General features: G+C 38.9%; 1 protein-coding gene across 3 annotated transcripts in view; it reads right to left on the bottom strand.

The window, feature by feature from the left end:
• Positions 1 to 12,827: 12,827 nt before the first annotated feature.
• The window catches only part of SMARCA1 (SWI/SNF related, matrix associated, actin dependent regulator of chromatin, subfamily a, member 1), a 111,120-nt gene continuing 102,764 nt past the window's right edge, over positions 12,828 to 21,183 (bottom strand). For 2 of the 3 annotated variants that reach the window (XM_051967789.1, XM_051967788.1), the window contains exons 23-24: positions 15,478 to 15,588; positions 12,828 to 13,313 (exon numbers count right to left, since the gene is read on the bottom strand). In XM_051967789.1, the coding sequence (XP_051823749.1) occupies positions 13,224 to 13,313; positions 15,478 to 15,588 (201 nt within the window). In that variant the 3' untranslated portion in view covers positions 12,828 to 13,223. Of the gene's footprint in view, positions 13,314 to 15,472; positions 15,589 to 21,183 lie in introns of all 3 variants that reach the window. The other variant, XM_051967791.1, reaches the window with a different exon arrangement.

Genomic DNA, 21,183 nt, shown 5'->3' with positions numbered 1-21,183 from the left:
CAATATTTTAGCCATAAGAAAGCATTGAAAACCACTGAAACAAAGACAATGGCAGGTGTTTGGCCCTAGAATTTGGGGTCTCTCTTTTAAAAAACCACTTTCTAACCCGTGTGAAGGACAAATCCTTCTAGTTTTAAAAGTAGACACATCCAAGGCCAAAGTTAGCAGAGTGCATTACTTTAATGGAAAGAATATTCAGGTGAGCATTTCCTAAACCAGGATGGTCGAAGCGATGTCAGGATGCAAGCGGATGCATTTACTCTGGGAAGAAAGCAGGTAAACAGAGAAGAGGCTTTCATTAAGCTGTAAAAATTGATGGGGCCGATTATCTCCCTCCCGAAATGCTGCCAGTGGAGGCAAGAAGACACAAACGGCTTCGAAATGGGTCACACAGATCTCAGCAAATAGCATAGAAACAGCTTTAGGATAAATGGGGGAAGAAGCAAGAAGCAGGAGGGCCCCTGCTTAGTAGTAAGATGCAGCTGGATTCACCAAGTACTTTCCAATTCTGTATTTAGAGCTGGAAAGTGTTTCAGGGGCCCTCTAGCCTAACACTAACAGGAAACTGAGGCTGGGAGATAAACTCTAATGCTCTCATTTGACAGAGAAGGAAACTGAGGCTGGAGGTAAAGTCTAATGCCCTCATTTGACAGAAAAAAAAAAAAACTAAGGCAGGGAGGTGACGAGATTTGTCCTTCCATACAGAGAGCAAGGGAGACAGCCAGGTTCTCTGAGTTCAAACCCAAGACTCTTTCCACCATCCCACTACCACATTAGGCACCTAATATAGTTGTGTCTAGGGAGGGATGCAAGAAAAGGTACCGACCTCAAGGAATCTCTAGGTTGCTTGGGGTCACAGGACAAGTGAAATAAAAGAATAGCTACAAGATGATTTGCAAACACCTGCTAACGTAAGCTGTCCAGGAGAAGGAGAACAATAATGGTTATTGCGAAGATAAATCTTGTGATTATTATTATAGCTCACATATTTCTAGGAGTCACTTTGGGAGTTTGCTTTTTGTACAGGGCTCCTGTGAGGAAACACAAATATCATTCTCATTTTCCAATCACAATCAAATTCCCATGTACGGGATAGATGGGGCAGATATACCTTGAGGGTAGCTCATCTGAAAAAGATCTGAGCACCTTGGGAGATTGAAAGTTCAAAGTCAGCAGTGGCAGCCAAGAAAATGAACGTAGGGGCAGCTAGGAGGTGCAGTGGGTAGAGCACCAGCCCTGAAGTCAGGAGGACCTGAGTTCAAATCCGACCTCAGACACTTAACACTTCCTAGCTGTGTGACCCCTGGCAGGTCACTTAACCCCCAACTGCCTCAGCCAAAAAAAAAAAAACAAACAAAAAAAAAAAAAGAAAGAAAGAAAGAAAGAAAAGAAAAAAAGAAAATGAATGTAATTTTATAACTGAATTACAAAAGGCCAAGTTTTCAAGAAAGTGATCATCCCATTGTCTTCTGCCTTGGTTAGACTTTATCTAACATCTGAAAGAATAATAAGCACTATGGTTTAGGAAAATCAATAATAATCTGTGGAGTTTCCAAAGTATAGAGGTCAGGATTGTAAAAGCCTCACAGAGCCATCTACACCCAGAGAGAGGATTGTGAGAACTGAGCGTGGACCACAACTTAGAATTCTCACTCTGTGGTTTTTTGCTCGCATTTTATTTTCTTTCTAACTTTTTTCCTTTTTGATCTGATTTTTCTTGTGCAGCAAGATCACTGTATAAATATATATATATATATATATATATGTATATATACACACATGTTGGATTTAACACATACTTTAACATATTTAACATGTATGGGACTACCCGCCAGCTGGGGGGGGAGGGGGGGAGGGAGGAAGAAGGGGGAAAATTGGAACAAAAGGTTTTGCAAGTCTCAATACTGAAAGATTATCCATGCATATGTTTTGTCAATAAAAAGCTTTAATAAAAAAAGCCCCACAATCATGGCAAAGATAAATTAGATTAATTTGAGATGGTAATCACAGAAGATGGGCAACTTTAGGAGAGAACATGACAGTTGTCTCCAAGTATCTGAAGGACAGTCGTGGGCAAAAGGGAATGGGCTTGTTTTCAGCCTGACCTCCAAGGGTACAACAATGAACAATGGGCAGATGATTCCAAGGTGGATTTAGATTGGACAAAAGAAAAAACTTCCTAATAATTCTTGAGTTGCCCCAAAATGAGATGGATTTCACTGGAGGGCAAGCAGAAGCTAGATGATCCCTCATCAAACATATTCTAAAGGGGATTCTTGGTAACATATAGACATCTACATCATGACACACACACTCTCTCTCTCTCTTTTTCTTCTCTATCTGTACATTCTCTCTCTTTCTCCTCTCTATCTGTATATTCTCTCTCTCCCCCCTCTCTATATATACACACATATATACATATATATAACCATAATTATATATATATATAATGTATAGATCTAGTCACATGCATACTAGATGCACTAGATGATGGATCACAGAGGTTCCTTCAGTGTAGGAGAGGAAACCAAAAATGAGAGGCTATGGCATCCCCACAGTCATTAGATTTTGAGTTGGAAGGGATTCTAGAAGCCATTTTAACCCACCCATTTTACAGCTGAAGAAACTAAGGCACAGGGAAGCGACTTGCCAAACATGAAACAGTATCTCAGTCTTTCTGACTCTAAGCCAGTTTCCAATCTATGCTGTGATGCTTCCTTAAGCAGGGGAAAACTTTTTAGCACCTAATTCCCTTCTTCCACCCCGAAGTCCTCTCTCCCTCTTGAAACCATCCGGGAACTAACGTTCCCACCCCACCCCATCCTCCTCCTTCCCATCCTCCTCCCTCCTTGACCTCCACATCTCAGATGGCAAAGGATAAAGCTGTTCCCCGGTTCCGGGAGGGGGGTGGGAGTGTGTATCAGGTCCCTGTGTACTCACAACTAAAAAGCTTTTGAATTCAGCTCAATTTGTCATCTCTGTGATACCTCCTAAATGTGAGACTTTTTCTTCTGCTTTGTTTCAGCCATAAAAACTTTCACAATGGCAACTAGCGAGGCTCATTTAAACAAAAAGAAAAGCAACGCTCTGCTACTTCTTTCTCTGCCTTCTAAGTAGCCAAGAATGCTTTATGGAGTTTGTAAGCCAGGGGCTTTGATATGGACCATAGAAATCTCAAGCTGCTCTGCCCTTTGTTAGGAAAAATGTACAGAAAGCAGGTGCACAATGCTCCGAGCACTCAAGACGGGCCCCGCCCTCCATTTGGCTGTTGAAGATTGGGAACACATGATTTTTGCTTTTTAGATTTCTTTTTCTCTCTTCTACCTCCCCTTTTATCTCTCTCAGGGACATTTTTCTTTGCAAGAAAAACCCATTGACCCCCCTCAATGCTTAGTAACCGCATGCAGCCCAAGAAATGGAGTGTACATCCGTTACCGGATTGTATTTATGTCATGAAGACAATTTTCCTTTAATACAGTGCTGCATATGAAGAAGTTTTGTGCTTTATAAATTAACTTTCTGAATCCCGACTGTCCGGGAGATTTTTTTCCATAAGTCGGCTATCAAGGAGTCTTCAAAGTAATGAGCTCTTCTACCCCTGAGTGTCAGATTCTTGCTTGGCAACAGCTTGTTAAAACTCACTCCTAACAGCCAACATGGGGAACTTAGGATTTGTTAAGTTACTAAAACTTTTTGCTACCATTTTCTACAATTGTGTTTTCAGTTTTAATACTACATCCGTTTATTTCGCCTTCCTTCCTTCTAGGTAAAAAGTTCTTTGGAATCTGAATTTAAAAGAAAGTTTGAAAAGTATTTTTAACCTCTTAGTTTTTTCTGTATAAAAATCTCCCCCCAATTTTGCCTCTTCTGAGACCCCCAATTTTGCCTCCTCTGAGAAATTCATTGTCACGTATTGTCCACAGAGGATGTTGGAAAGTTAGTTTCCACAATGAAAAGGATAATCAAAAAGAGCTACTTACCATCCTGGTAATACTTGTATTGGGCTCAGAAAAAAAAAGAAAACTAGAAGGCAAAGAGGGCCCTTCCTAGGTAAAAAGACAAGAGCACCGATCAGAAGAATGGTGACCATACTTCTCCCCACATGATACTCCCTTGAAAAAAACCAAAAACTTACAAACTCTCAGAACTAGCTCTGAAAAAAGCAGCACAACAAACCTAAAGCTTAGCACAATGCCTCCCCACCCCAAGGTGAGCAGACCCTAATTCTAACTAAAGTTCAAAGTCAGGAAACAGACAGGAAAAAGAAACAAAAAAGCAAAAAGATAATTTGATCATAAATAGCTACTGTGGTAGCAGGGAAAACTGAGACAAACTCAAAAGATGGTAACAATGTGAAAAGCCTCAAAGAGAAAAGCTAATTAAACCCAAGTCCAATTAGAATTCCTAAAGTAGTTTTTTTTAAAGAAAGAAAAGTGGTACAAAGAAAAGTAGGGGAAAGAAATTTGAAATATGAAATATGAAAATATGAAAAGTATGAAAAAAACAGAATAAACAGTTTGGGGAAAGACACACAAAAAACATTGGCGGGGGGGGAACACCTAAACAAAAAACAAAACAGACTTAATGATAAAAAGAGGAACGAAAATTCACTGAAAAGGCAGAATTAGCTCACTAAAGAAAATAATTTCTTAAAAATTAGAATTGTGCAAGTAAAAGTTTATGACTCCATGAGACATTGAGAAATAATAAAACAAAATCAAAAGAATGAAAAAATAGAAGAAAATGTGAAATATCTTATCAGAAAATCAACTAACTTAAAAAAAAAAACAGATCAAGGAGGGAAAATTTGAGAATTACTTAACTACCTGAAATCCATGATGAAAGAAAGAATGTAGACATCTATTTCAAGAAATTATCAAGAAAAAAAATGCCCCAATATCTCAAATCCAGAGAAAGTGAAAAAATCTACTAATCATTTCCTGAAAGAGATCCCAAAATGAAAACACCCAGAAACATTACAGCTAAATTCCACAGTTCCCAGTTCAAAAGGAAAATACGTCAAGCAGCAAGAAATAATTCATATATCATAGAGCCAATGTCAGGATCACATAAGATTTAGTGGCTTCTATATTAAAGGAGCAGAGGACTTAGAATATAATATTCCAGAAAGCAAAGGAACTAGGATTATAACCAAAGATAGTTTACTCAACAAAAATTGAGTATGATCCTTCTGGAGGAAAAAGATATACTTAATTAAATAGAGGGCTTTCAAGCAATCCTGATGAAAAGACTGGAGGTGAATAGAAATAGTGACATTTGACATTCAAGCATAAATAGATAAACAAGAAAGAATAATAGTAAGAATCTCAATATTAGTTAAACTGTTCACATTCCTATATGGGAAGATGATACATACAACTTCTAAGAACTTTATCATTATTAAGGCAGTTAAATGGGGTTTAAAAAGACAGAGGACAGAGATATAAGTTGATTGTGTTAGAATAATCTCCCAAAAAATGAGAAAGAGAAAGGGAGAGATAAAATGGGGAGATTTCTCTCTCAAATAAAAAAGCATGTAAGGAGGGAAAATCAGGAGTGAGGTAGAATGTAGGGGGATAGGGAGTGCTTGAACCTTAGTCTCACTGGAATTGGTTCAAAGAGGAAGGGGAAAAAAAAATATATATATATATATATATATATGACACAAATATACATACACACATTAAAGTCAGTTGTATCTAGAATGTAATTTGCCCAATAGGGATATAGGACAGATAGGTGATAAAAGAAAGAGAATGGGAAATAAAAGGGAAGAGAGATTAAGGGAGACAGTAGCTAGAAGAAAAATAGACTTTTGAAGAAGGAAAGATAAAAAGAAAGAAGAAAGAAGAAAAAAGAGGATGGAAGGAAAAACACAGTATTTGTAACTATGAACATGACTGGGATGACCTCACCAACAAAACAGAAGGGGGTAGAGCAGAATAGATTAGAACATGGTCTAACAATATATTGTTTACGAGAGACACACTTGAAACAGGAAAACACAGAGAACTAAAATAAAAGGCTAGAGCAGAATCTAAAATGCTACAGTTTAACTACAAATAAAAGGCAAGGGTAGCAAGCATAATCTCAGACAAAGCAAACACAAAATTAGACCTAAAGGGTACCATAGGCAACGAAGTTAATATCAGAAATTTTATAGCAAGTTTCTCTGATAAAGGCCTCGTTTCTCAAATATATACAGAATATAGGACTGAATCAAATTTATGAAAAAATAAGAGCCACTCCCCATTGAAAAATGGTCAAAGGATATGAACACTCACTTTTCAGAGGAAAAAATATTCAAAGCTATCTATAGTCGGAATGATGCGGGAAAGCTTCCTTTCTAGATTCCCACCCTCTCCTAGTTAATAATGTAAATTGCCCTTTAACTCACAAATCTTGGTCCCTTTGAATTCCAATAGAAGATCTGACTTGTTCCCAGCCCCACCCGGATATGAGCCAACTTTGGGGCTACACCCGAAAGCCCCTCGAGCTAAGTCTCCTGTTATAAAAAGGCCACGCTGGGAACCCCTCTTTGCAGAGATTCCAAACATGGCTACCATGTGAGGACCCTCTGTCCACTGGACTCTCTGTCCACTGCCCTTCTTATCTCTACCTTCGCCTATACTTTAACTTTGCTTATCTAATAATAAACCTCTTTTATCAATCTAGCTCTCTGGGCCAATAAATGCTTTTATTGGGAACTCACGCTGCTACTAGACCCCCTTGAGCCAAATCTGTAACCCAAACCTGCCACTAGACCTTAACCCTAATTTCATTTAGGTACCCCAAAGCTAGACTTCAACAATAGGAAAAAAATACTCTTAAGTCACTAGTGATTAGTGAAATGCCCATTTAAACAGCTCTGAGGTATCACCTTGTCCCTCCCCAAAGTGACCTAGAGGGGATGAGGGAAAAATAAACCGTTGGTAGAATAATAAAGTGGTCCAATCATTCTGGAGAACTATTCCCAAAGGGCTATAAAACTGTGCATATACCCTTTGACCCAGCAATCCCAATCCCAAAGATATTGACAAAAAAGGACCTATGTGTATGAAAATATAACATCTCTTTTTGTAATGGCAAAGAACTGGAAATTTCCCAGATTATCAACTGGGAAATAGCTAAATAAATTGTGGCACAGGATTGTGATCTAATACTACTGCGCTATAAAAAATAACAAGGAAAGTGGGTTAGAAAAACATGGCAAGACCTATATGAACTGATGCAAAGTGAGGGGAGAACCAGATCATTGTGCACAATAAAAGCAATGTTGTTAAGATCATACGTGAAAGACTTGACAACTCTAATCAAGACAATGCTCCAAAATAACTCCAAAAGACACATGATGAAAAAATGCTTTCCACTTCCAGACAACTTCTGAACTCTTGAATGCAAATTTAAATATAACTTTCTCATTTTAATTTTCTGGCTTTTTTTTGGAAATATGGCTAATATGGAAATGTTTTATATGATTTCACATGTATAATTGATACCCCATTACTTGTGTTCTCAGTGGGCAGTCTACTTACATTCATGTCCCTTGTCTACGTAAAGCACTTTAGGTGCCTTTCTCAGAGGGAATTTGAAACTCAAATTTTTAAAAATAAGAATGTTAAAAATTATATATATATATATATATATATATATATATATATATATATATATATATATATATATTTTAAAGGCAAAAGAAAAATAGATTATCAAAGCGTGACATAAAGTTCAAGTTCCTTGGCAAAGGGTTGGTGGCCTGACATTTAAAGAGATTTTTTTCCCCACTAGCTAAGTAAGTTGTAGCTTAATTGTAGCTCAATTTCCTTTTCTAAATTGTATATAGTGGTGAGTCATCAAGGGCAGGGAGGTCAGTCAGAGATAATGAGAACTCAGTTTCCAGGTCCATCAATTTTGACAATTAGATTGATTCCATATTATCTATTAGCTTATTTTTTAATCCATAAGCAGAAACAGGAATGATATGCAAGTTAATGATTTAGGGTTTTTTTTTTAAGGATATGGAATCTTTCACCTGTAAAAACCCAGTCTTCTGCTCCTCTGCATTCAAGCAAGCTTTTTTCAAATCAAAGGCTTCTTAAAGAGTCTTCTGAATAGCATGCAAGAAGCAGTGTAATACACAGGAACAATAGGATTATATGCTGATCAACTCTGATGGACATGGCTCTTTTCAACAATGAGATGATTCAAGGCAATTCCAATAGACTTGAGATGGGAAATGCCATCCGCCTCCAGAGAGAGAACTGTGGAGACTTTGGGGATCAAAGCGTAGGATTTTCACCCTTTTGTTGATGTTTTTTTGTTGTTGTTTTTTTTGTCTTTTTCCCCCTTTGATCTGATTTTTCTTGCCCAGCATGATGAAGGTAGAAATATGTTTAGAAGGATTGGATGGCTTTAACCTATATTGGATTGCTTGCTATCTTGGGGAGGGAGAGGAGGGACAAGAGAGGGAGAAAAATTTGGAATACACAAAGTTTTGGAAAGGTGAATGTTGAAAACTATCTTTGCATGTATTTGAAAAAACAAAAAGCTATTTTAAAAAGTAAAAATTCTTTTTAAAAAAGAAGCAAGGCAATATAGAGGAAAGGAAACTGCCAGCCAAGTCAAGGGAACTGTTCAAGAATCAGCTCCGCTACTTCTACCTACATTACCTTAAGCAAGTCACTTGCTCAATCCCTCCTAATTCTAGAGCCTTCCCTCTGTTGATACTGTTATTTATTCTCTCTCTCTGTATATACATATACATATATATATATATATATACACACACACACATACACACACACACACACATATATACATACACACACACACACACACACACACACACACACACAGAACTTTGGATATATAGATGTGTTTACTTGTCTCCCCCCACTGCTTAGCACTATCTCCAGAATATAGTTGGTACTTAATAAATGCATGACTAATTTCTTTAGGTCTGTGTTCTCATCTTATAGATGAGGATGTTAGACAAGAATAGGAATTCTTAACCTGGAAATGTGTGAATTCGACTTTTATTTTACGCATTGAAAACCATTATTCTGATACATAGATTAGCTAGGCTTTGCCAGACTGTCTGCCAGGAGTCCAGGAAGCAAAAAAAGTTTAAGAACCTCGGGACCAAAAGATCTCTAAGGTCCAAGCTATGTCTAAAGCTTGTGACCAAGTCTTTTTTGCTTACTCTTTTAACTTAAAAAAAAAAAAAACCCATGAATTGATTGGTCATGTGAACAATGACCACCAAAGGTGAGGCTCTCTGCTAAATGATGGGAATATCAAGAACACAAAAATACTATCCTGAAGGACAGTCTGTTCTAATCTATGTAAATAACAGATTACAGACAAGATATAGTCAGAGTAGAAAATTGGAAGGTAATGGGAGAGGGGAAGGCAGTATTAGCTGGGGAGGACAAGGTAAGACCTTTCTGCAGAAGGTGGGATTTGTGTTGCCCTGGAGAAAGGCCCAAAACTAGGAGGGAGTTGAGGAGGAGGAGCATTCCAAGCTCGAGAGACAGTGAGTGCAAAGGCAGGGGATTGTAGCGTGTGGGAAGGCAGTAAACTAGCTCTATTACATATACTAGGAGGCCTCTAAACACTACTTTTAGGCTTTCTAAAGGGAAATAAAATTGTTGATCTGAAAAATAATAATTGCATTTCCAGTCTGATGAACCCATTAATTCTGCAGACACATCCCATGTAATTTAAATGCTAACTTAGGATGCCTACTGTAACGCCAATTACGATGCCCCTACAGTCACATAGGTCTCCATAAATAAAGAATCCTACTCTTTATGTTTAGGATCACAGCTTTATAAATTTAGAACTAAAAGCCCATAGAGGCCATTAAATCCAACCTCCCCATTCTATAGATGAGAAACTGAGACCCAGAGAGCTCAAGTTTAACCAGGGTCACATACCTACTAAGCGTCTGACGGGATTTGAATTCGGGAAAACCTTCTCCCAAATACCGATCTGCACAAAGTAAAAATGGTTTCCCCAAGATATACACAAGGGTGTCTCTTTCTTTTCTTTAGTCACCCCTTTTCCATAGGCCTTAATGAGGTGACTTTAATCACCATATACATGGAATAAATTGGCCAAAGGGTATGTAATCATTTGGAGGGCCCATTTTGCTCCCCGTAGAGTTTTCAAAAGCTACATGGGGGCAAGTATACTTTTAAATTTGTTGCAGAGTATAGGAATAAAATATTAGCCTGAGTTTTCTACAATCCTCTCTGCTTCTTATTGAAGTGACCATCTGTGGTGAAAATCTAGTGTATTCCCACCGTCCATTTGCTCTACATATCCCTTGAGTCACTTCTTAATCCTAATATTCAGTTAATCCTATCATGTTAGGATAACCCTTTGTATATTTTTAAGACACACATACTCTCTCTCTCTCTCTCTCTCTCTCTCTCTCTCTCTCTCTCTCTCTCTCTCTCTCTCACTCTCTCTCTCTGAGGTAGCCATGCTGGGAATAAACCCATTCCACATCTGGGTTCCTTCTCCAGCAGTTCCATCTCAGACCAGCAGCAATGTTTTAATGTGTTTCTACTCTGCCATCAGCTCTACATTTCAAAGAGAAGAACTGATTTTTTTTCCTTCTGTCACTTTTGCTGCTGTGTGGCATTAATCCCCAACCAAATAAGCTATTAATTCACAGGAGAAATTTCTTGTTCTGGTAAAGAAATGCTGTTTCTAAGGGAGGAAAATTGCACTTCAAAATACATTTGGAAAAAAAATCTAAAAGAAAGAAGACATAGACTGTTTCTTTTTGTTCTTTTCCTGAGATTAGCTTGCAAATGTTTACACAATAGAAAATGTATTGGCAGACACGTTAAAAGTGCTAACAGCACCTAAGAGCCATCCTGGAGGATTCATCATTGGAGACGACACTTGGAAAGTCTTATGTACCGTCTTTTGACCCCTTTCCATTCTGGTCATCTGCCAAAGCATATCTGTGTTTTTTTAAAGCCTCAAGGGAGCGGCTCTGGCTCTCAAGCCACGGTTCTTCAGTCACCATCCCAATAATCAGCCCAACCCGCAGCACCATGTAAGATGCCAATCACCAGTCGTGTCTTGGCTAGCCTCTGCAACGTCTCACCCTCTCCTCCCACCCCGACCTTAGCTCTGATGAACACCTGCTCTTCATAAAGAAAACCAGGGAATATACCTGGTTCATCGTTTCAATTTCCTTTTTAGAAGGATAGCCTTACAGGGTAAAAATAATATCTAAATTCAAATCTCTTAAGTGATAAAATGAAATACTGCCAAGTATATACTGTTTGCATCTTAAAAACTATAGAAGCAAACCAAAAAAGAGGTTTTCTTCTGGGCAGAAGCGATCCCAACCTATGGCTAGCAGTTGTCAATTCTCTTAAAACTGCCCCGGCGTAGGAAGACTGAAAAGTACTCAAAAGGAAGGAATATAGAAAAAGCAAGGAGGATGGTTGGGTGACATATATAAATTCCCTCAGGAACCACAAAATGTGATAGCAAAAAAAAAAAAAAAAATCCTAACAGGTAATGAGATTTTCAGGAAAAACTCCTTTTGGAATACTTCATAATCCCTTGTGGGACTGGCCAGGTACCAGTCTAATGCCAACACATTCAATCTCGCGTATTTCACGATGCTCACTCACCGTCGCGTCCATGTTTTGGTTTGTCCAGTTGAAGATCAGAAGTCTCTACGCTCCCAAGAGTAACTCCTGATACAACAGAAGCCTGAACTTTCAGTTGTTAACAACTTCAGCTTCTAATAGACCCAATGAATTCTCCAGCACCTGCTGATCTGAGAGGGCCGTGGACCCCTGAAAGAGCTTCTGGGAAATGCCCTTAAAGTCAGCAGTCATCTCTGATGGCAATGCCCTAAATTCAAGTGCCAGTGGATGAACTTTGTGAGAGAACCCTAAAGTGTAAGGCAACTCTCATACGCTTAGCTCCCTGCTGCCAATATGCAGGGTTCTAGCCTTGGGAGTCTGCATGTAGAAAATCCTAGACCAGCGGTCCTCAAACTACGGCCCGCGGGCCAGATGCGGCAGCTGAGGCCGATGATCCCCCTCCCCCAGGGCTATGAAGTTTCTTTAAAGGCCCACAAAACAAAGTTTTTATTTTTACTCTAGTCCGGCCCTCCAACAGTCTGAGGGACAGTGAACTGGCCCCCTATTTAAAAAGTTTGAGGACCTGTCCTAGATCATGATTTTTCCCTGTCCCTCCGAAAATGACCTCTGGTGTTTCTGACTGTCAACGTGCCTTGGAGCTCCCATGGAACAAAGCTGCTCCCGTTCTTATGAGCCCACCTCTGGTTTAACAACCAGACTCTGGCAGCCATGTCTCTCGTATGTTGGATCTTAGTAGCAAAGTACCTGGCACAAAGAAAATGCCTGATAAATGTTTGTCGATTGATGGACAGAGTTGGATTTTCAGTTCGGGTCTTAGACCACACTGAAGTCAGCAACCAACGAGTTAACTTATTGCCAAATAAAGTAGTTTATAGTGAAGAATGCAACTCGGCAAATATTACTGCCGTACCGCTGTCCCCCACCCCCAAATAAGAATAATTAAATTTCTCATAGATACTTCTTTATTATGTTTTCCCACCTGAATATTTTAGAGAATAATTTAAATGTAATGTGTACTGACAGCAAACACGGTATCAAATATTAGCTTTCTAATTTTTTTTTCTTTTCTCACCCTTTATTCCAGTAGGGAAAAAATATTTAGATGACCTCAAAGAAACAATTATTATGCTAATCAGTCTGCAGCTCATACTCCCGTAGAAAAGAAAGCAACAAAGAAGTCAGAAGTCTATTTCTGCTCAAATCTTTTTAATTTTATTTCTGCACAACCATATAAACTTTAAGTATGAAAGAAGAAAGATACAACTATAGAATCTAGGCTCTTTTTCAAAGCTGCAGTAGTGTTACAAAACATAGAAAAGCTCAAGTCTCAGCACGAACTTCCGAAGGATAAGGTCTGGGGGGATATTGAGGAAGGCATGAAATTCACAAACTACAGGACACAATTTGGGGGGAATGGATAATTATACCTTTTAGGTAAAAAGCCTTGTTAAAAGATAGAAAATGTGCAAAAAAATTAGAACTACCGAGAGAATTTTTATTAATTATTCGGAATACAATAGAACTAGCAATTAATGTTTGACCATAAAGAGGAGGAAGTTAGAGGGCTGGAGTAGAGATTTCTCAGTCTGCACTAGTTTTGGCCGATTTCACTTTCTTGGTGTGCTTCTTTCCAGAGCACTCTGCGGCTGGCTCTGCCTTTCTTTTCTGGGTCTAAAATAGAAAAGAGATTTAATACTCTGCTCCAGTATGCATGGGAGAAACCTCACCCCATCATTTTAAATCTAGGAAAATCTTTAAAACATGGCGATTCACTTGAAGGTTAAAAACTCTTAAGTTAACATTCTATTTGGTCCAAGAAAACAAATTCACCAAATAGTTTTTATAAGGAAAAAACCAACCCCATGATAACCTTCAAATAAGAGGCACTCTTGGTCCACCTACACATGCATGGGAAACGTACTTTTATCTTTAAAAAGCACTTTATTTTCATTAAATACATTTCTTGGACAAAATTTAATTTAGAAGAATGTGCTTTACAACCCCGAGGGTGGACGCACAGACAATCTATCCCAAGTTCTCCCAGGTAATGCAATTTATTAAAATAGTTCAGACTGTCTACACAAAGTCAAGACTTTGATTCAGAAGCCAGAGAAAGCTGATTCCACAACGAATTACCTAATGACTAAGGAAAGGTTCACGGATTGTTGGAGGTTCTGATTTACATGATGGGAGACAGAGGCCAGCCTAAATGAACTAACGGAGTGAGAACTCGAGTTCCTGTTCAATCCGGTTGGCTCCACAATTAGGGCTCTTACCTCATTCAAAGGGCACAGGCTCATAGTAGAAGTCATGTATCCACAACCCATTCTTTTACAAAGGAAGAAATCATTTGTTGTAAGCAACAAAGCTGAGATTTTAACCTCAGATCCACTCTTTGCACCGGATCAGACTGCTTCTAGTTATGTGGCAATATTTTAGAAGGCTTTTTAAATCATTGAGTCCTATTAAGAAAGAACTAGCGGGCAGGTAGGTAGTCCAGTGGATAGAGCACTGGCCTGGAGATGAAAGGACTGAAGTTCAAATCTACGCTCAGATATTTGACATGCTAGTATTTGACATACTGAGCAAGTCACCTAACCCTGATTGCCCTGCCCACCCCCAATTTTTTTTTAATTAATAAAACCCTTCACAACTAGCTATAACTTACCTTTCCGACCTTTAGTCATTTTACAACCGAATCAAACTGTCTCTCTGCTTGTTCCTCACACACAATATTCTCTCTCCCATCTCTCTACCTTTGGCTGGCTGTCTCCCAGACCCTCCTTAAACCCATCTTTATTAAATAAAAGAACTAGTAAGTGTATGATTATAGCATGATTCTTGTCAACAAAGACACTTACAATTCACAAAATAATGTGCAAGCTAAGTGCCACTATCAACTTGCCTTATTCTTTTTTTCCCCAAAATTAAGAGGAAAGATCTAAAATTGACTCTAATCGGTTTTAAAATAATTTGTTTTGTCTGGGACACTGATACATTGCTAGTGGAATTGTGAATACATCTAGTCATTCTAGAGAGCGATTTGGAACTATGCTCAAAAAGTTATCAAATTGCATGCCCTTTGAGCCAGCAGCGTTTCTACTGGGCTTCTACCCCAAAGAGATTTTGAAGAAGGGAAAGGGACCTGTATGTGCAAGAATATTTGTGGCAGCCTTGTTTGTAGTGGCCAGGAACTAGAAACTAAGTGGATGCCCATCAATTGGAGAAGGCCTGTATAAACTGTGGTATATGAATGTTATGGAATAATATTGTTCTGTAAGAAATGACCAGCAGGAGGATTTCAGAAAGGCTGGAGAGACTTACATGAACTGATGCTGAGGGAAATGATAAGAACCAGGAGATCATTATATACTTCATCAACGATTCTATATGATGATCAATTCTGATGGATGTGACCCTCTTCAACAATGAGATGAACCAAATCAGTTCCAATGGAGCAGGAATGAACTGAACCAGCTACACCCAGTGAAAGAACTCTGGGAGATGACTATGAACCACTGCATAGAATTCCTAATCCTTCTATTGTTGTCTGCCTGCATTTTTGATTTCCTTCATGGACTATTTCAAAGTCCGACTCCTTTTGTGCAGCAAAATAACTGTTAGGACATGTATGCTTATATTGTATTTAATTTATACTTTAACATATTTAACATGTATTGGTCAACCTGCCATCTGGGGGAAGGGGTGGGGGAAGGAGGGGAAAAGTTGGAACAAAAGGATCTGCAACTGTCCATGCTGTAAAATCACCCATGCATATATCTTATAAATAAAAAGCTATAATAAAAAGAAATAATTTGTTTTGAAATCACCTTACCGATGGCGCTTTCCCTCCCCGCTTCTTTTTTTCGGCCTTTTCTTTCTCTTCAATTTCCAGGTTTTCTTTTTCAATCAGGGATATGAGAGTATTACAACGTCTCTGGAATTCCTAAAGCAAAAGAAAAATTTTTTTAAACACTAATCATTTCTATGGCACAGCCTTAGTCCCAAATTGGGGAAATATCACTGCTTCACAGACTTAGGGCTGGAAGATCTCTTAGAGGCCACACAGTCCAGTCCCTTCATTTCACAAAGGGGGAAGGCGATGAAGTACCTTCTGGGAGATCAAAGGAGCTCCAAATGCAGTGCTTTTACCACTATGGCCTACTGCCTGGTTTTGACAGTTAAAATGGGAGATGATGGCCCCAATTATTATGAGACACGCTTCCTCAATGGCAGCTTGGAAAGATCTCTCCAGTGGAATGCCTCAGGGATCTGCGCTTGGCCCTGCACTACAACACCTGTATCAGTGGCTTAGACAAAGGCATAAATGACACGCTTCTAGGAGAGATGGCAAACATGGCAGATAATGGAGTGAGATCATAAAAGAGCTAGACAGGCTATACTGTGAGGGCACATCTAATAAGATGAAAGGTATTAAGAATAAATGTCAATTTTTGCACTTAAGCCCAGAACAATCAATGTTAGAAATACAAGATGGGAGAGGTGTGTCAAGACAGTTCATCTGCAAATAAGCTGGCGTTTCGAGTGGCCTGTGAGTGAGCACAATGTGAGTCAACTAAGTAAAATGGCAGCTGAGAAGTCCAAGGAGATCCCGGACAATGCTACGAGAGGCAAAATGTGCACGTGAAACACGCCTATACCGTCGGACCAAGTTGATTTCTCCTCCATTTTGCTGACCTGGTTTTTGCCCATTTTTTTCCTCTTTGTCACACAGGATGGGTCTCTGGGGAGGGGAGGAGGAGACATTTGCAAATGAAGGTGATGTAAAAAACAAGGGAGACCAATAAAAGTTTTTAAGAGACAGACATAGTGACTAGCATGAAGGAAGTGCCAGACACACGACCCTCTGCCCTGGTCAGACCACAGCTGGAGTACTGGCTTCACTTCAGGACACCACAGTTTACAGAAATGTGGCTAAGCCAGAGAGCATCCACAAGAGGGTAGACTAGATGGCGGCTTGCAGAGAGGATGAAGACATTCAAGATGTTGAGCCTATAAAAGGAAAGACTCCTTGACAACCATATTCAAGTATCTAAAGGGCTGTCCTGGAGAAGGGAGATTAGGCTTTCTGTTGGGACAAACCAAGCTTTATGAATGGAAGTTGCAGAGGCTACTTTAGTGAAATGGGCAGCTTTAGGGAAAGCGTGGATCCCCTTCTCAGCCTCTTCGAGGAGAGGTTGTATGACCAGTTGTCATTCAAGCAGCCAGATTGCTCAGTGGTTAGAACACCAGGCCTGGAAAAAAAGACACAGAGTCATGCCAGCCATGGGATCCTGGGCTAGTCACCTACTTAAATTTGTCTCAGTGTCCACATGTGAAATGAGGACAATTATAGCACTTATCTCCCCGAGCTGTTATAAAGATTAAAACAAGATAATATATTAAGCATTTTGCAAATCTTAAAACACTCTAGAATGGCTAGCTGCTTTACTGTTGTTGTTGTTCAGACATCAGTTGGACAAAATGGTCTCTGAGAAATCCCCTCTAGCCCTAAGATTCTGTGGGTGAGCCTTGCCACGAGGTGAATATACTGAGAGTTATCAGCAACCAAAATTTACAAAACAGATTTTTACAAATGGACAGCAAGCTCACATACTGGGAAATAACATGTGCTGTTACGGCCCCGTCTGCTTCATTTACCTTAGGGACAAAGGAATAGTCGTTTCTGTCAACCAGGCATTCAACAAACATTTATCCAGTGACTCTACTACTCCACAGCGCTGAGAGCTCATAGGATCAAAAGCTGAAAAATCACTATTCCTTTTCAAGATAAGGAAAATACAGTCTAGATAGTTTAAGTGACTTTTCCAAAGTCACACCCAAGTAGGAGACACGGGGGTTCAAACCAAGCTTACAAATCCAATGATCCCTCATCACTCTAGACCTCACGGCACTCACATCCTAATCGAGGGTTAAAACACAAACGCAAATCATGATTATACAAGTTATTACGTTATGAATGCTTTTGAGAGTTACCGAAACTCTTGTTAAATGAGGAAATCACGGACGAGGAAGCAGGTGTGAGGATTCTGAGAAAGGACGGGAAATGTGATAGGTAAAAAGACGGAAGGAGGGCATTCCAGTAAGAAACAGCATTTGATTTTTTAAATGAGAGCACATTTAGAATCTCTTCCCTCTTCGAACACCAAACCCAAAGTGGTACCCAACAAAATGCTTAAGTATTTTTTTAATTAATTTTCTTTTAGATAGGCAATTGTGGTTAAATGACTTAGTCAGTGTCACACAACTATGAAGTATTAAGTGTCTGAGCCTGGATTTGAACTCGGATCCTGCTTGACTCAAGGACTGTACCATCTAGCTGCCCTAAATGTTTTAAGTATTTTCAACGATTCTGTTTTCATTGTTCCATTCTCTAAGTCTTTACCTTGGGGTCCCTAAAATTGTTTCGGTTTCTTTTAAATTGTTTAACAAATGTATTTCAAGATAATTGATTTCCTCCATAATCCAATGCATTTCCAAATATGATTCAGAGAAGTCCTTAGGCTCCACGAAGATTAGTCACCCAAAGGGTTCAAGATTTGCTGCTGTTGTTGGAAAGCTACTGGAATGATTTGCCATTTCCTTCTCTGGCTCATTTTACTGGTGAGGACATGAGGCAAACAGGGTAAAGTGACTTCCACTAGTCTAGGAAGAGTCTGAGGTTAGATTTGAACTCTGATCTAGCATACTATAACCTCTGTGCAACGAGGCTGCCAGATCCCAGCTCAAGTTCAAGACAGAATAATAACCAAAGACCATACTAAGGTCTTTCTAAACCTCAAGGTGTAGTGAAAATGTGGGTTCTTTTTGTCTTAACTATTATGATCATTTTTACTTCATTCTCCTAATCTTTTATTAGGGTACAAAAAGAGAACAAGTCACTATCCTGCTGTTACTGGTTTATGTCCAGTGTTCTCTGGATTACTGCACAAGTGAAGAAAACAGATGCCTTCTGGTAATTAAAAACAATGAGTCTGGAAAGCTCCTAGTAGCCAAGATCACCGGAATGGCATGATCTTCATCCCATTCCCACAGTTTGAATTTCTCCTTGTAGATCTCTATTTTAAAAAACTTTATTCCATGTAGGTTCATAAATTTTGAGCAACTGTAAATGGCCACATCTGGCAAAAATCCTGTTGTTAAACCTTTACACAACCACATTAGATCCAAGCAGTTGTGACAAACAGACTCAAGGATGGTTTCACGTCTGCATTTATTGTCTGGGGATGACAGATGAAGGATAGGGACCTTCTGCTATCGCAATTCCCTCCTGGAGAGAGATTACAACTCCAAGGCTAAGAGAACACCAATGCTGACAAAGTAATAGAAGCACTTTTTAAAAGAGAATTATGCAGACTGAATGTGGATCAAAGCATGCTATTTTCACCTTTTTTTGTTTGTTCCCTTTTCCATTCTCATGATTTTTTTTTCCATTTTAGGTCTGATTTTTCACGTACAGCATGACAAATATAGAAATATGTATAAAAGGATTATACATATATAACTTATTTGAGACATGAAGTCTTATCAAAATGAATTTTGGAAACTAGCTTTATGGATAATTGGACAAAGAAAATATTACTGAGGGGAAAAAATAAATGCTATGTTTAAAAATATGAACTCATAGCCCATAAGTATATGGGCTATCTAGACAAAGTGCAGTGGATACACTACTGGGCTTACAATCGGGAAGATTTATTTTGATGATTACAATTCTGACCTTAAACGCTAGCTATGTGAGCATGGCTAAGTCAGTTAACCCTATTTGCCTCAGTTTCCTCATCTGTAAAATGAACTGGAGAAGGAAATGGCCAACTACTCCAGAATCTTTGCCAAGAGAATCCCAAAAGGGGTCATGAAAAATGAGATTTGACTAAAATGATTCCACAACGAATGCTATAAGGTTATCTAACAATAAAGAATCTGAGAAAAGCACATTTGAATATCCGTAGAGTTTTTTCATGCACTCACTCAAAAATAACCACATAAATTAAACAAAGTGTTTTTTCAATTTAACCGTTATAAAAAGGGCCAAGTGGAAAGCAGATAATGAGATGTGATCTTGAGTTTCCAGGGACTTTAGGTCCAGAGGAAGGCCAATTCTCAAACCATTAAAGCTATCTTCCGCTGGCTATTATTATTTTCAATAAGTAATAGATGTCTGTAAAGGCAGATGTCTTCAGAGAGGTTTTGTCTCAGATACATATTCATGAGTCATATGGATGATTCAGAAAGAACTAATACTTTTAGGGAAAGTATGCTCTACAGCAAAGTTAAAGCGTTTCACTGGGTCTATAAATAGGCTGCACAGTAAGTTTTAACCTTTGGGCTTTTTCAAGTCATCACTAATGATTCAAGGTACCAAAAAAAATAACCAGAGAAACAGGCGAGGCGATGGATGCGTATGAAGGTGGCTTTCCTAGACCTTCAATTACAGGTAATGTCATTTTTTCTAATGGTACCCACCCCAATATTGATCCCCACTCTTAAGCGATCCTAAAACTGAATGGATGGCTCTATAAACAGAACCCTGGCTTATACTGTCAGCCTTTTGTCAGTTTTTTTTTAAAGAAGTACCAGTATGGCAGTGAATCCACCTTTAAAATTAAAAAGAGTGCATAAAAATGAATGCAAAAAATATGTTAGGAGAATGCTTTGACTGCCCATAAACTCTCCTCCCTTCCTTGCCCTTAAAAAGCCTTTTAATTTAGATAGAATCAGAAGGACCCGAGTTCATATCAAGTCTCAGACATGACTAGCTTGTGTGACCCTGGGCAAGTCACTTAACCATGCCTGCCTCAGTTTCCTCATCTATAAAAATGAACCGGAGAAAGAAACGGTAAACAATTACAGTAACTTTGCCAACAAATTTTGGGGTTTGTAAAACCCCAAATGAGGTCACAAGGAATAAGGTCGTGACTGAAAAATAACTGAAGAACAAGATTCTGGAGTGAACGGACTATGTAACATCTACCAACTCTACCTTTCCATACTCAACCAGGCAAAAGGCCTTGCCCAAAGGGCTAAAAAATTGGGGGCTTATTCTCCAATTGATAAATGGTCAAAGGATATGAACAGACAATTTTCAGATGAAATTAAAAGCATTTCTAGTCATATGAAAAGGTGCTCCAAATCACTATTGATCAGAGAAATGCAAATTAAGACAACTCTGAGATACCCTTACACACCTGTCAGATTGGCTAAGATGACAGAAAAAGATAATGACAAATGTTGGAAAAGATGTGGGACACTAATACATTGTTGGTGAAACTGTGAACAGATTCAGCCCTTCTGGAGAGCAGTTTGGAACTAGGCTCAAAAAGTTATCAAACAGTGCATATCCTTTGATCCAGCAGTGTTTCTACTGGGCTTATACCCCAAAGAGATCTTAAAGAAGGGAAAGGGACCCACTTGTGCAAAAATGTCTGTGGCAGAGCCCTTTTTGGAGTGGCAAAAAACTGGAAAGTGAATGGATACCTATCAATTGGGGAATGGATTATAGTATATTATAAATTATAGT

This window comes from Antechinus flavipes, chromosome X (assembly GCF_016432865.1).
Source record: "Antechinus flavipes isolate AdamAnt ecotype Samford, QLD, Australia chromosome X, AdamAnt_v2, whole genome shotgun sequence".
In the NCBI taxonomy this organism is placed as follows: domain Eukaryota; kingdom Metazoa; phylum Chordata; class Mammalia; order Dasyuromorphia; family Dasyuridae; genus Antechinus; species Antechinus flavipes.
The sequence above is the reverse complement of the archived record's forward strand: the minus strand, read 5'-3'. Positions and strand labels throughout refer to the sequence as shown.